Raw genomic sequence first — 15,454 nt, 5'->3', positions numbered from 1 at the left:
GCAGGGGCAGGAGCAGTGGACAGGGCAGGAGCAGTGGACGGGGCAGGAGCAGTGACGAGGCAGGAGCAGTGATGGGGCAGGAGAAGTGACGGGAAAGGAGAAGTGACGGGGCAGGAGAAGTGACGGGGCAGGAGCGGTGAATGGGTCGGAGCGGTGAATGGGTAGGAGCGGTGAATGAGTAGGAGCGGTGGACGGGGCAGGAGCGTGACGGGGTAGGAGCGGTGACGGGGCAGGAGCGGTGACGGGGCAGGAGTGGTGATGGGCAGGCGAAGTGACGGGGCAGGAGAAGTGACGGGGCAGGAGAAGTGACAGGGCAGGAGAAGTGACTTGGCAGGAGCAGTGATTAGGCATGAGCAGGAGTGGTGAATGGGTAGGAGCGGTAAACGGGTGGGAGCGGTGAATGGGCAGGAGCGGTGACCGGGCAGGAGCGGTGACCGGGCAGGAGCAGTGAACGGCAGGAGCAGTGACCGGCAGGAGCAGTGAACGGGCAGGAGCGGTGACGGGGCAGGAGCGGTGACGGGGCAGGAGCAATGACGGGTCAGGAGAGGCAACAGGAAAGGAGAGGTGACTGGGCAGGGGAGGTGACTGGGCAGGAGAGGTGACCGGGCAGGAGTGGTGACCGGGCAGGAGTGGTGATGGGGCAGGAGAAGTGATGGGGCAGGAGAAGTGACAGGGCAGGAGTGGTGATTAGGAATGAGCAGGAGCGGTAACCAGGCGGGAACAGTGCAGTGAATGGGGCAGGAGCAGTGAAAGGGACAGGAGCAGTGAATGGGGCAGGAGCAGTGAACTGGGCAGGAGCAGTAAACGGGGCAGGAGCTGTGAACGGGGCAGGAGCAGTGAACGTGGAAGGAGCAGTGGACGGGGCAGGAGAAGTGACAGGGCAGGAGCGGTGACCGGGCAGGAGCAGTGAACGGCAGGAGCAGTGAACGGGCAGGAGTGGTGACCGGGCAGAAGTGGTGATGGGGCAGGACTGGTGACGGGGCAGGAGAAGTGACGTGGCAGGAGAAGTGACTTGGCAGGAGCAGTGATTAGGCATGAGCAGGAGTGGTGAATGGGTAGGAGCGGTAAACAGGCAGGAGCGGTGAATGGGCAGGAGCAGTGAATGGGCAGGAGCGGTGAACGGGCAGGAGCGGTGAATGGGCAGTAGCGGTGAACGGGCAGAAGTGGTGACGGGGCAGGGGAAATAACAGGGAAGGAGCGGTGGCGGGTTAGGAGAAGTGACTTGTACTTATGTTCCTTGCCTATTTATTTATATACTATTGCATGACATCCACTGATGTGTCTGCAAAGCATACCTGTTGCCCCGAATTTTTGTCCTGAATTTTGACCTGCTGTCCTGAATTTTTGTACTGAATTTTAACCCCTTGTCCTGAATTTTATACACTCGCCATCCTGAATTTGCGCCCATGCCATTGTTCCTACTTATATTTCGCACGCTTTACATAAACCTGTATTCCCTATGAGTATTTGCTTTTTCCTGAATTAAACCTCAAATAAACATGTTTATCCATTGTTTGAATTAAATAACGTTATAAGCTGTAACTGGTCAGTGAAATGCTAAACATACAAAAAATTGGTATGTTTTACGATTTCTAGCCACACCCCTGACTCCGCCCACTGATCCAATCTTCGGTTATTCCCGCCCCCTGATTCTCCACCCAGAGTTCCCCTACTTTTTATTCCCCACTGCGACCACTGGTAGTACTGGTTAAACACCTGAATACAGCAATCAGCAACGGAAAGATGACCAAGCTCCCTTTATAGAGGGTTTGCCACTGCACGGCGCCATGTTTGGCACTTTATTTGTAACTTTGGTTAAGTTGAACTAGTACCAATTTTTGGATGGAAACTGCAAATTATTTAGCAGATGCTGAATTGTTTCAAGTTCTGGTAATTCATAATTTTATGAAAAATGACTTGGCCGTATAATCACATTCTTCCAACGACAACGACGCCCACTAATTGTCTTTGAGCTAGAATCACTGATATTTCCAGTCCCGCCCGTGTCTGCAAACATGTGCCAACTGGACAGCATATAAATATAAACCCCACCTGTGATGCATGCCTAGTGTATCCATGTTTTTATATGGTGGTCTTATTGCTAGCTATAATCAAATGTGTAATTCTGACAGATGGCTCAGTTCCAGCAAATTAAACTAACTCTGAGAGTTCGAGCATGCACATACACTAAAAGGAACAGCCTTACCTGCCAGGGAGCAAAGGATCCCGGTTTCGTGCAGTTCCGGTTGTTGCACACGTTACGGATAGCACTTGCAAGAGCAGTCACTGCCAGGTGGGTACCGTAGACGAAGCCTGGCAGCACACTGGCAACCAGGAAGTCCTCTCTGAGGGACCCTTGTGACACAGGAGCCTCGTACAGCCAGTTTCCCTTGGTGTAATCAGAGATGCAGCTGTACAAGTCTTGTTCACTTACGTGGGAACACCCAGCTAGAAGCATTGAATATTGGTCTAAAAGTCTATTATTTTCAAATTCCCTTTTCCCTAGGTTGTCCAAAAACTGGGAAAAGCTGGAAACATTTCCACCTTTGAACATGAACCCGACGACTTTCCCGACTTTGTTGATGTTGGAAATCGATGCCACCTGAAGGGACGCCGACCAGTTATCACTGGCAACCCAGGTCTTTCTTATTTCCATCTCTATTGCCTTTTGGAAGAGCTTTATCACCAGATATGGTTTTAGGAACACAATGATGACATTTACCTTCACGTGGTCACGGATTACCTTCAGTACACTGTTTATCCTTTTGTCGATGGTCAGGTCGGCCAGATAGGAGGGCAGGGTTTCTCTGAAAGCGATGCATACGTTGAAGTTCATGGCCTGCCTGCCAAAGTCCTCCACGGCTAGGCGCCCATATTCGTCATCAGTGGTGAGCATTCCAATCCAGTCCCATCCGGAATTGTGGATCAGGCTGGCCATTGCCTTGGTTTGAAAGATATCGCTGGGGATGCTTCGGAAAAACGACGGGAATCGGAAGGTGTCGCTGAGGATATCGGCAGAAGAGGAGTAACTGATCTGTGAAACAAGAACAACCAGGTAACATTAGAAAAACGAGGAATGAAACCGATGGGCACTCAGTGCAAGCTGAATTGCATTCAAAATGTATAAAAACTAATGCCAATGATCGACCCCAGACTAAATCAGAAGCAAGAAAATATATTTAGGATTTGGTTGTTCACTTGTTTTTGTTTATAAAATAATAATAAATGTATTCATTCAATTTATAGCTCACAGGAACCATAGCACGGGTGCTGAAGCCAAGGCAAACTTTTCAAGAGGTGTTGGACAAGGCAAGTATGATAACTAAGTATATGTGGGTATATGTGGGCAGTGCACAAACGTTGCAAAGTGTCTATTATGCATGATAGGGCTAATCAACGGAGGGACTGAGCACAAGAAGCCAGATATGTGACTACATAGAGCACTGCGTTGAGGTACAGCACCATGACACAGAATACAACGGGCCTTATTCATGAAGGCCTTATGCTACTGTTGTGTCACTTTTCAGTGATGCTGCAGCAGCGTTATAAATGTGCCATACTGCACCCTATTTACAAAAGTGACGCATCTAGGCAGATGCGTCACTGTAAATGCCTGCGCTACATTATACCTGCGCCAGGTATAATGTATGGAGGGTGGGCATCCCCATATAAAAAAAAGGCTCGTATCTATGAAATTTCACTCTGCCACTTCTACGACTTGACTGTGTCAAATCCTTACGCCTACTTCAAGCAGGCGTAAGGAGTGACGCAGGGCCTTTCACATAGGACTCGCTATATGTGTAATGACACATTGCTGGAGTTACGTCAGGTTAGCGACACACTCCAGCGATGCGTCATTACTGCGCCACCAGATATATTAGGATTCCTGATGCATCTGGTCAATCCTTGCGACATGGAGCGCCGTAGTTTAAATACAGCGCATCCATGATTTCACAAGGAGAGCGCAATGAAACGTGTGCATCGCTGTTTTTCCTCAGCAATGCAACACTTTTCATAAATGAGGCCCAATAAGTTTAGTCAGGGAAGGGTATAACCAAGAGGTTTAGGGGAACATTCACAAACAATTTCCATTATTTCAGGTCTTCATTCAGTTCATGAACCTTCCTGGTGCGACTCAGGAAAACTTCCCCAGCGTCTGCCTATTCTATGCATTCCTGCATGTTTCTGTCATACCTTTTACTCGGTTGATAATTTGACATTATTCAAACATCAATGCTGCTTTTGTATGCAAGGCAAAGGCGTTTTTCATAAGAGAGGAACTACATGAAATTAAAATATAATTTTTCTGTAAAAGCTTAGCACATGGTAATTATGTGCTAAATTATGAGATATGTATCTAGTTATCTGTACCACAGCTCGTATAAGGTAATCAATCATAGGTTAATTTCAAACACGATATGACACTGTCCATATGCAGAATCCTTATCACAAAACTAGACTCATTTAGGTAGAAAATAATGCCTGCCATTCTGACACTTTTCCCTGCCTGCTGCGCCTCTGTAACAAAGTTCACTATAGTAATTGGGCTTACATAGTATGTTTTTGAGTGAATAAAATGAACATATAACCAGAGGCAGCCCTCAACAATTTGAACAGGTGCAACACCAAGGATTGGACCCAGTCTGTGCACATAATCTTGTTACCTCTAGTTATCAATGGGTTCTGTCTGAGGTAGTCCATGAAGAATAGATGTGCTTTATTATAAAGATTTACAGCACCATAGATTGTGGTTGGTTTGCAAATGTGATCTTAGATTGAGCTATCATGTTTGCAAACAGCTGATCAGTGTTTTTAAAAATGGTGTGTTTGGGTTAATTGTGTGTGTGTGGACATATTTAAATAGGGAATATACAGTGTCATTGGACAACTAGCCAAAATGTACCATCCCACTTGTCCTACTCTCCACATCTCTCTTTTTGGTAGAATAGTTTGTAGCTTCGTTTAAGCAAGTGATCAAATTTGGCGAGCAAGCTCCCAACAGCCATGCTTTCAAGTGTGTGGCAACTATTTCTGTATTATGTTTGTCCAGGGGAGGTGGCTAGGTTGAACAGATGTTGATCAGCTCCACTTTAAAAACAGAAAATAAGTGGTTGATGACACAGTGTTGAACATAGAACTTCTTTGGGCAGATTGCTAGTCAAGTTCTCCTTCAGATTTCTTTATTATAAATTGGTGGCATTATGGCATTGTAGAATGTATTAATTCGAGATTGCTGGGTAAGGGAGGCTGACTATTGCCTGTTGGGTGAGCAGTTCTGCTGTTGGAGTAGTTACTATGGAGCTTTTAGCCTGCACTTTGAGAGGTGAGTCTGTGACTTGTTGTTGGTCGATGGCAGGCAGTAGTCTTCCGGATTCCTAAGATCCAAAGGTTCCATGTGAGGTCACAGCTTGCGTCAAAGAGATCTTGTATTGAACCATTGTTGACAAGATGTATATTTGGGTTTTCTCCCCATCTACAAGGTTGTTATTTGATTTCTTGTGAGTGATTTATCTATTGTTATTAGTGGTACAGCGTGGATGTTCCTGGTCAGGTAGGAGGTGTCTAGATTGTTTCTTTGGGGCAGGGTCAGACTGGACAGAAAATAGGTCTGCACATCAAAATAAAAGTGGATCCCATTTGCGAATCAGATAGCTAAAAATGTAGCCCAGGTTGCAAACTGGGGCAGTTTTGAACACGTAAAGCCACGCTGTATAATTGTTTTGCATAGATACCAGCTTGCTGCAGGAAATGTTTGGTTTAATTATAATATCTGGGACATCAACATTTTAAACCGGCCCAGCAGACCCTAAAACAGGCCCACAAACAGCCATAAAACTGGCCCACACACTGATCTGTCAGACCAGCCCTTTGGTACTGGCCGCTACCCTATAGGCCAATCTGACTCTGGTTTGTGGTGAGTCTATCCCAAACTTTGACCAGAGTTTTTATAAACTAGCTGGAATTCGAACGCAGTGTTTTATTGGACAGGAAATTCTGGGGTCCTTACTATTTCCGCTCATACAACTCATGCACACATTTTCAAAGATTAGCACAAAACATAAGGGTTGGTTTCCTTTACTTTCACCAGATCTAAAGAACATTTTCCCTATTGCTTAGAAGAAGATACAATGAAAGGTTGAAACAGCTATTTTTTTGTGAACATCTGCTGGCAGGCATCCTGTCGCTTTATCAGGGGGCAGCATTCTACCCTCGCATCTCAATAAGGTGATAGAAGTAGTGCCCTCTCTAGCTTGCACAGTGCTGGACAGTCAGGCCCCTCCCTTTTCTGCCTCAACATTTACAGTACATATACTTCAAGGGGAGTGTTTTGTGTAACTGTCCACAAGTAATAACATATTCGTGTTATTGTTCTGTCTGGTGTTTGCTATGGCCCTTTAGGCTTTTAGACATCACTTCCAGTAAGTTTTATGTGGCGGAGACACCCGATGACATAGAGAGAGTGAGAGGGAGTAAAGGTTTGTGGCAACAGCCACACTTCAATAGTTATCACAATAAACAGGTGCTGGTTTTGTTTTTTCAGAGTGAAGAAAATAATTCTTTTCTCGAGACGTCATTCCGCTTTAACCTGAGAAGGCAAAATAATTATTTTGAGTACATAAGTGCAATCTGGGTCATGTACATATCTATTTTGCAGTGTCTAGGGAAGTTAAAGTGTAGAACAGACATATATAATAATATATATATATTGCATGCTGAGTGCCCAGTTTGCACTATATATATAGATTAGAACATTCTGATGCGGAGAGCACCATTGAAGACAAAGGAGAAGCAGCGGCCTACGTGACCTGGTAAGGGTCCACTGCTCTCAACAGTACGATGTTCTAATACACAGTCTCTGCCTCTCGCTTTCCCCTGCCTCTCCAGAATATATGGATTAGGAAGGGGTAAGCAAAGCTGAGGCTCTGCAACAAGATGCACATGAGCCATGCGTTGTTTTACTGTATGTCTTGCGCTACTCTGCTCAGCTACTGGTTTCCCTGGTTCGGCTGAACGATGGAATTCAATTTAGCCGCCCAGAGAGAACCAGGGGCTGACTTTGGCCTCCTTTCATAGCTATTGCTGCAAGTTTTTAACAGCTAGCAACTGTGGTCCTGGCACAGCTGCTATCTGTTGTACATTCACAGCAAGAGCTGTGAATCAAAGGCTTCGGTGGTGCGGGGTGGGGGGGGGGGGAGTTTCATCCCCCTTGGACTTCAAGACGCCTTTATTTTTTTAATTAGGACATTCTGTCCTCATAGGTGGAATATTATAATAGCCTAATATCCCACCGTAGTAGGCTATACTGCCTATTAAAGGTCCATTCACTTGTTTAAGGCTCTCACCTTCAGGTCAGGCCTTTAACACTGGAGTGGGCCTTTAATATCTAGTATTGCCCACAATGGCAGGCTATAAGGCTATATTATGACATTGGTATTTTAGACAATGGAATAGTTCAGAGAAAATAATGGTTTGTGTAGGCCTTGTGCTCTAACATTCTAATGTTTGTCTTTCTCCCATTTAAATTAAGAACTTTCTACCCTCAGTGGGTGGAATGTTCTAATAGCCGTGGATCAAATTTGTTTTTGGGCTTTCCATTTTATTAAAGACTTTCTCCTTCTCCCTCCTTGCGACTCAGATTCAATGGCCTTTAACAACTGCTGTAGCCCTGAGCAGTGCACTATAAAGCTATAGTAAAGGCCACAGTTGCCATAATCGCATTTCTTGTCCACACCTCAATAAAGAGGCGTATATGCTAAAGTCTTCATTTATTGATATTGCTCGAATACTCTTTCAGAACGACAATTCTCATTGTTCACAACTACATACATTAAGAGCTTCTCTATGACCATAAGCCTTCTTCATGACCCCTTAAGAATCTAACAATTTCTCGAGTATATGCATGGCACCTCTACGGGCAGTTAAACACCTAATTTCTCTATCAAATCATACCTCTCCATTTTATTTTCCAGACATTGGATATTTCAGTGCTTCTACTTCTCTTCAAACATTATTTTTAACTTTATTTAAAATAACAAATTTAATACTATTTTTTAATATAAAGGGCCTCATAATTATGGTGGTCAGACGAGCGCACGACCACCATCGTTTCGGGCTCGATACCGTCCAACACAAGTCGACGGTCCTGACAGCCCAATTATGATACATGATTCATGCACCCTGTGCCAGGCACCATGTGGTGCCTGGCACAGGGTGCATGGATGTTTTGGAGGCATCACATGTGCCCTCTACGCTACATAGCGGAGGCCCACAGGTGATTGGGGCCGTGCTGGAGGTCCCCAAAATCACTTTCCGAAAGCCTTTGCATGGCAGTCCAGCCGCCATGAAAAGGCTGTCAGAAACTGACATCCTAATCCTTACGGCAATGCACGATAGGCACAGCCTCCATTGTAGGGTTTAGGCTCGGACCGCCACCCAGATGGGCTCCTTGGTCATGTGTAGGTTTAACCCACAAATTCTTTCTCAGTCTGTTTCCCTGCATTGGCATTCCTCTATGCGCTATCACATCTCTGGTTACTTCCCTGCTGTTTGACTGGCCTTTAATTCAGTGGACCCATACATGCGACTGTGCGCATTTGTCTTAAGAGTCACTTCTGCCTAACAAGTTGTATTATACTCCCTTCTCCCTGCAGAAATGATATGCTCTAAACTGATATAGGTCTATGATATTGATAATAGTAATGCTGAAGTATCTACATTTTCCATTCAATATTATGAAAATGCATTCTGTATAATGGTCATATCTCCATTTAGTGATTTCACTAGCTTCCCAAACCTCTCAATCAATGCATATATTAAGTTCACAGCTTAGGAAAGCAGCTGAGGACAATCACTTTGGTTCACTGAAGCGAAGTGAAAGGTTATGTACGTAGGGATCAAGTCAAGGAATCAGCCAACAAAAGCCTCCACCGAGGAGAGGGGTATTGGTACAATTTTATTGGATAATAAAAATGGGGTTGAATAGTGTGATTAGGCTTTGAAATGAGAAGACAATGAAATTCACCATTTTGTACCAAGAGAAACCTATTCAAATAAGTTTACAAATAGGGAATCAATTTCCCAGGTAACCTCACATTTGCTTATCTAAATGTTAAAGGCTGATTTTTGTGCCAGAATTCAGTACATCAACCATCTAGGCAGGCAAGAGCACTATTGTGTCTTAAGTATAGTTCTATAAATGTGAAATATTGTAAAACAGATTAGCATATTACAGCAAAATCTCAGATAATTAGGCAATAACCCAACAAACGACAATACCCTCACTATACTATACGACGTAAGCTGCAGTTCACTGATGAGGCCATAACCTATCTGAGATTGTTTATGTTCCCATCATGAGTTTGCGTCACTTGCCAATTAGGGCTGGACTATCCCTATTGGAGAAGCACCAAATCTGATTTACACATGACTGGTCTCTATCTGGATTGGCCACTCCTCTAGAAAGAAACTATGGACTGGAATATGACTTGGTAATTGTCAGTGACTGATATGAATTCAAGCTTTCTATCCATCATTTTTTTATGCACCATGAAATAAGAGGCATTCCCACTGCTTCATGCTCAATAGACAAAGCTTACATGGGGAAAACTGTGACTGCATGGAGGATTGTGTTGTTTAATATATAGCACGTTCTGATATGCAGAAGAATGATCATCTACCAAAGTCTATCAAGGATGACACTGACCCCCATTGCTCTTTTTATTGTGTGTTCAGTTTTATATTTCCGTAGCTGTAGACAGTGTTTTTACATTCTATGATGGGAGATTACTCTGAGAAGATAAGAGTTCCACCAATCTCCGGAAATTGTACCTATAAGTGCCTATTTGTGAACTGTATTTTGAAGTTATGTTATGTTATGTTATATGCACTTGTACCGCACGCAGATACTCCGAGGTGTGTCCCGGCGAGAAGTGCGTTTAGTAGTACTACAGTAGTATTAGTCATGTACTACAAAATGCAATCCACAAACCTATGTGTGGAGACCCCTGTCTCCACCACTTCTGTCTTTCCTGTTCAGAGATTTCCATCAAATGTGCAGAGATCTCTGCACACTTAAGTTTATATTTTGGAACTAAATGTGGCTGGGACCAGGTGAGTGGTTAAAAAATATAGAATGCTATTACTTGTGTTTGTTTTAGGTAGGGATAAGGAGGGTTTTAGGGAGGGTCACACAGATGTCAATACCCACCCATAAAAGAGTTATCCCATTGCTAATCGCAAATTACACTTCTACAGTTAGTACAGCCCAAAAGGGTTCTAAAACATTCATAAATGAACTCGAACTCAGCTTTGCAGTAAGTCTAGCACCACACATGGTCACTCACAGGTACTGCAACCCACTCCCACAGAAAATAATGGTGCCAAGGACTTTACATAGCACCCCTTGGTAAGTAATGTGCTGTTACATTTTATTAGTTCTGGGTTACTAATATTTAGTTGTGTGCCCTGCTCCGAGAGCACAGCAGCACAGAAACATGAAATGATAATAACTTAAATTAATTATAATTTTATGTTTCCTGTACGTTTCATGGCTTAAAAGCAGTGGGTTGACACTCCTCCGCCATAGCGGAGGAGCAGCCACTGCTCTACATACTACTACTGATAGTAACTTTACACTTGTAAATTCAGCCATAGATGTCTTCACCTCCTGAACTGCACAGGAGGGAGACAAATAAGCCTGCATTTAGGTGTAAATCTACACTTAGAAATGGTTAATAGCAAAAAAGTGTAGATTCACACCTGAGTATAAGAGTAAATTTGCACAAAATTAGTTCTACACTTGTCATTACCACTTATTATTGCTGAAGTAATGGCAAATCTTTCCCATCAGAACAGAGCCAAATAACCCACAGAAAAACCACACTCCAGGCCAAATCGTTGAGCAGGCAGTATGAATACCCAATTCATAATCAAACTGATTTAGAAATCTGGTAACTTTAGGAACAGTGGACCTGGAGACTAAGATTGAATCAAACACTGGAACAGCAATACATGGGAATAAGGGTATGTGATATGTCATGCTATTTGATTGGTTGCTTTATAAAACAACTACATAAAGATCTGCCATTAGTAGTCTAACTTGACATCAAAACTTCACCTACTCACAGGAACTGACTTGCATCACCTGTGGTGCAACCTACTTCAGCAGAATCATGGAAAACAAGAAATCAGCACCACGAACCCCACCTGTCTGGCCCTACAAATACCATTCAGCATCTAGAAAGCACAGTAAACAACCTCTACAACATGAAGTCTGACTAGCCTTCAAAATTAAGAGCTAGACAATAGGGCTCACATTAGCTTAGCAAAGGGCTGATGTCCCCCCTCCTCAAACTAGGAAACTCTCTACAAAGACAACTTTAGAATGCCTCGTCTTCACACAGATTGTTTGGCAGGCCCTCTAGGCCACACTTACTTAGAGCGCTGTCCCTAGGGAAACCCTACATCTAACACAACACTACACAGACAATGACAAGGCTCTTCCACTCAACCCACACAGAAGATTCTGAGTTAACAAATCCACATCCACAGAAATATACATCTGCTCGTAGGTGTGCCCTTTACCTCAAGCACCAGACCTTAGTCCCTGTCAGCTGCCAACCAGACATAGCAATACAAAAGGGGCTTTGTTCGCCCTAAGTTGGCAGGGTATGCTTAGACATGAGTCCCTTGCTCACTTTGCCACTGGATTCAAGACAGCCTGGCAGATGAGGATTATGATTTCAGAACCGGTCCCAGGATGCTTGTTTCCGGTCCAAGGAAGACATGGCTTGGCAGTGCAGGCTGGACTGTTCCCATGAGGCACATGGTTAGACTGATTTGCATATGGCCATGTCTGAACTGGGGTGGCAGAGTGAGCTAAAGAATGGTGATGGATTAAACCCATATCAGTTGACTGGGGGTGAGTGTTTGATTTGCTAAAACGCTCCGTCCATCATCCCCTTTTGTATCGCTTTGTTCGCCCTAAGTTGGCAGGGTATGCTCAGACGTGAGTCTCTTGCTCACTTTGCCACTGGATTCAAGATAGCCTGGCTGATGAGGATTATGAATCCGAAACCGGTCCCAGGATGTTTGTTTCCGGTCCAGGGAAGACATGGCTTGGCAGTTCGGGCTGGACTGTTCCCATGAGGCACAGGGTCAGACAGATTTGCATATGGCCATGTCTGAACTGGAGTGGCAGAGTGAGATTAAGAATGGTGATGGATTAAACCCAGATCAGTTGACTGGGGGTGAGTGTTTGATTTGCTCAAACGCTCTGTCCATCATCACCTTTTGTATCGCCAACCAGACATAGTTCACCTGATGGGAGTTCACCGCTTGTTGCAACTATGGGCGGAAGGTGATGCACTTCCATTGACACAGACTGCTGACTGCATTTGCCAACCTTTCTGAGCTTCAAAGTGCATGCCCTTAATGCGCTTCTATCAGTGCTTGCTCTCCACTCACCTATAGATCCGTTTTTTAAGAACTCTGATCTGATGAGTATTTTTGATTGATCATAAACATTTAATCAAGCCACAAATATTGTTAAGGTTTCACAGTTTGAAAAACGGCGCACCTGCCACTGCAACTTACTGTCTAACATATATGCCACTTTAGATTTTATTTCAGTGATTTTTTACTGTCACAACACCCTTTCTTGTTCTATCAAATTGATGGAGTGATTTGTATTTTGTAAGCTTGTAAGTACATGCACACGTATACACATCTACTTGTGATCTCTCTACACATCAACAAAGACCATTTAATTCACCTCTTTGTTTGAATAAGTATGAATAAGTGAAAGTAAGGGCAAGGGAGTGAGCAAAGAAATGTGAGTGAGTTAGAATGAGTGAGTGAAGATGAAAAAGTGAGAGAGAGTAATAGTGAGTCAAGGGTGCCTCTATCAATGGGGTAGAAGGTACAGTTGCACTAGGGCTCAGAGGCCCTGGTGCACCTGCTGTACCATTAAAGCAGAACACATGTACCCCGGGAGTTCAAATTAGAGCCCCTGTACCCCAGTAGTTGTGAGTGAGAGTCAGTGATTGTAAAAGTGCGAGTGTGTTCAAGTGCGTTTGCGAATGAGAAACAGTGAGTGGGAGTGTATGGGTACATTTATGTGGCATGCACCCAAGGAACAATTGCTTTTAAAACAATTAGGTGAACCTGTGGCAAAACGCCCCCTCACACTTTAAGGGATCACTAGTGCCACTGGATGAATGAGAAACGTTATGAATGTAGTGATAAATATGTTATAAATGAGTGAGTTCATGGGTGAATGTATGGGTGAATACGATTCTCAGTTTAAGTGAGTAGGATAGTAAAGAAAAATGTGTAAGTGGCTGCTACCACTCACCCACCTATTCACTAATCCACCCAGGCACCTAGTAGCCCACCTCTCCTCCATTCATGCACTCAATCTGATCAAATTGTGTCCCTGTTTCCAATACCCATTTTGTCTGTGCTCACAAGTGTTATACTATCTGTGCGAGCCCTGGTGCTTCTATATGTCGGTCTCCAGTTTTCTGTATGCTTCTCTCTGGACCTCACCCTCCACTTTTCTTTCTTCTCACCCTTCCCTGTAAAAACAAAACAACTTTAAATAACTCCAATGTACACACTAAAAGACCAATGAAAGCCACAGAAAAGTCAATGGTGCACTTTTTATTGACTCTATCACAGCCACGATGTTTGCAACTCAGGAACGACTACCAGTCAAAGCCCTAACTGATGTTGTTACAGCCCTTTGCATATCCATTTGCTTTAATACCCATTTTCTTAAGCTTTGTTTAGCAGCGATAATCAAGGGTTTTCCATGGTTTTATGAATTCTATGTCCATATTCCTGATTGATTGTGCCCTGTATTTTCTACCTCTGAATAGAATCAATAACTGTATTTTTCTGCCTAATCCTCCTGTGCTTCTGCTTCCGTGAACTTTACCTTTATTACTGCTACTGTCACACTGGTGACATGCACAGCCTGGCTTTAGTACATCTGCTGGTGTTTATCTTTGATTACAGTTGTATTAAAAATGTAGACAAAATGACCTCAGCTGTACATAATCAGGCACCTCTGCCAGTCACCAATCAACAAATAAACTGAGTGCATAGGAAATATGTTCACATTTCTTCGTATTTGCTTGGCATGTTTTTGTGCTGTGACACCCAGCAGGCTGACCCGACTTGCCTCTGAGCTCATTGGGCATTTAACTGCATAAAACAAAATGCATACACAATTTCATATCTTCTCTGGAGTAGCTCAGATTCATACAAATATCTATCTATCTATCTATCTATCTATCTATCTATCTATCTATCTATCTATCTATCTATCTATCTATCTATCTATCTATCTATCTATCTATCTATCTATCTATCTATCTATCACTATTTGTTTTTCAGGAGCAATAACATAACTCTGACACCAGCCAAGCAGGTGCTGATCATTTTCTTTGGCTCCAATTTAAATCTACAGTTTGTTCTATCTGGCTAAAAGAGAGATATCTAGCTAGCTAGCTAGCTAGCTAGACAGACAGACAGACAGACAGACAGACAGACAGACAGACAGACAGACAGATAGATAATTTGTGTAACAGGACTCTTTTGCTCGCAACCCCTGTGCCTGACAGTCTCACCTGTTGCCTCCTGCTCTGCTGTTTTGCCGCCATCTCCTGCCACTTGTCTCTCCCCGCTGCGGCAGCCTCTGCCATCTCGGCGCGGCCGCTGAGAGGGGGAGACTACGACTCCCAGGGAGCTTTGCGGCAGGAAGACGCTCCATCCGATTTCCGCGCCTGGAGACGCTTAAAAGTCAACACCATCCTCGGGGGAGCCGGTTCTCTGTTTGTGTACCGGGACTCTTTTGCTTGCAACCTCTGTGACCGACAGTCTCACCTGTTGCCGCCTGCTGGGCTGTTTCGCCGCCATCTCCTGCCACTTGTCTCCCCCCGCCGCCGCAGCCTCTGCCATCTCGGCGCGGCCGCTGAGAGGGGGAGACTACGACTCCCAGGAAGCTTTTCGGCAGGAAGCCGCTCCATCCGATTTCCACGCCTGGAGGCGCTTAAAAGTCAACACCATCCTCGGGGGAGCAGGCTCTCTGTTTGTGTAACAGGACTCTTTTGCTTGCAACCCCTGTGACCGACAGTCTCACCTGTTGCTGCCTGCTCGGCTGTTTCGCCGCCATCTCCTGCCACTTGTCTCCCCCCGCCGCCGCATCCTCTGCCATCTCGGCGCGGCCGCTGAGAGGGGGAGACTATGACTCCCAGGGAGCTTTGCGGCAGCAAGCGAATGGCCGATACCCAAATTACTTCCCTTCACTCATTACTTGTTCCCGACAATAAATCAAATACACATTGTTTCTGACATTTACCTAGGCCTTGGAGGTGAAGGGGGTCAATGACTTCTATTCAACTGGAGTTGCATGGACTTTATTGGCAAACTGTTAAGTCTATTTAGTCCA

The 15,454-nt window shown here is 44.5% G+C and overlaps 1 protein-coding gene across 1 annotated transcript in view; it reads right to left on the bottom strand.

Annotated features, from left to right (window-relative positions):
• The window catches only part of LOC147707954 (G protein-coupled receptor family C group 6 member A-like), a 258,328-nt gene that overhangs the window by 184,073 nt on the left and 58,801 nt on the right, over positions 1-15,454 (bottom strand). The window contains exon 3 of the mRNA XM_086926750.1: positions 2,207-3,034. Coding sequence (XP_086782876.1) covers positions 2,207-3,034 — 828 coding nt within the window. The remainder of the gene's footprint in view (positions 1-2,206; positions 3,035-15,454) is intronic.

This window comes from Lissotriton vulgaris, chromosome 6 (genome assembly GCF_964263255.1).
Source record: "Lissotriton vulgaris chromosome 6, aLisVul1.2, whole genome shotgun sequence".
In the NCBI taxonomy this organism is placed as follows: Eukaryota; Metazoa; Chordata; class Amphibia; order Caudata; family Salamandridae; genus Lissotriton; species Lissotriton vulgaris.
This window is presented reverse-complemented; position numbering and strand designations above follow the sequence as displayed.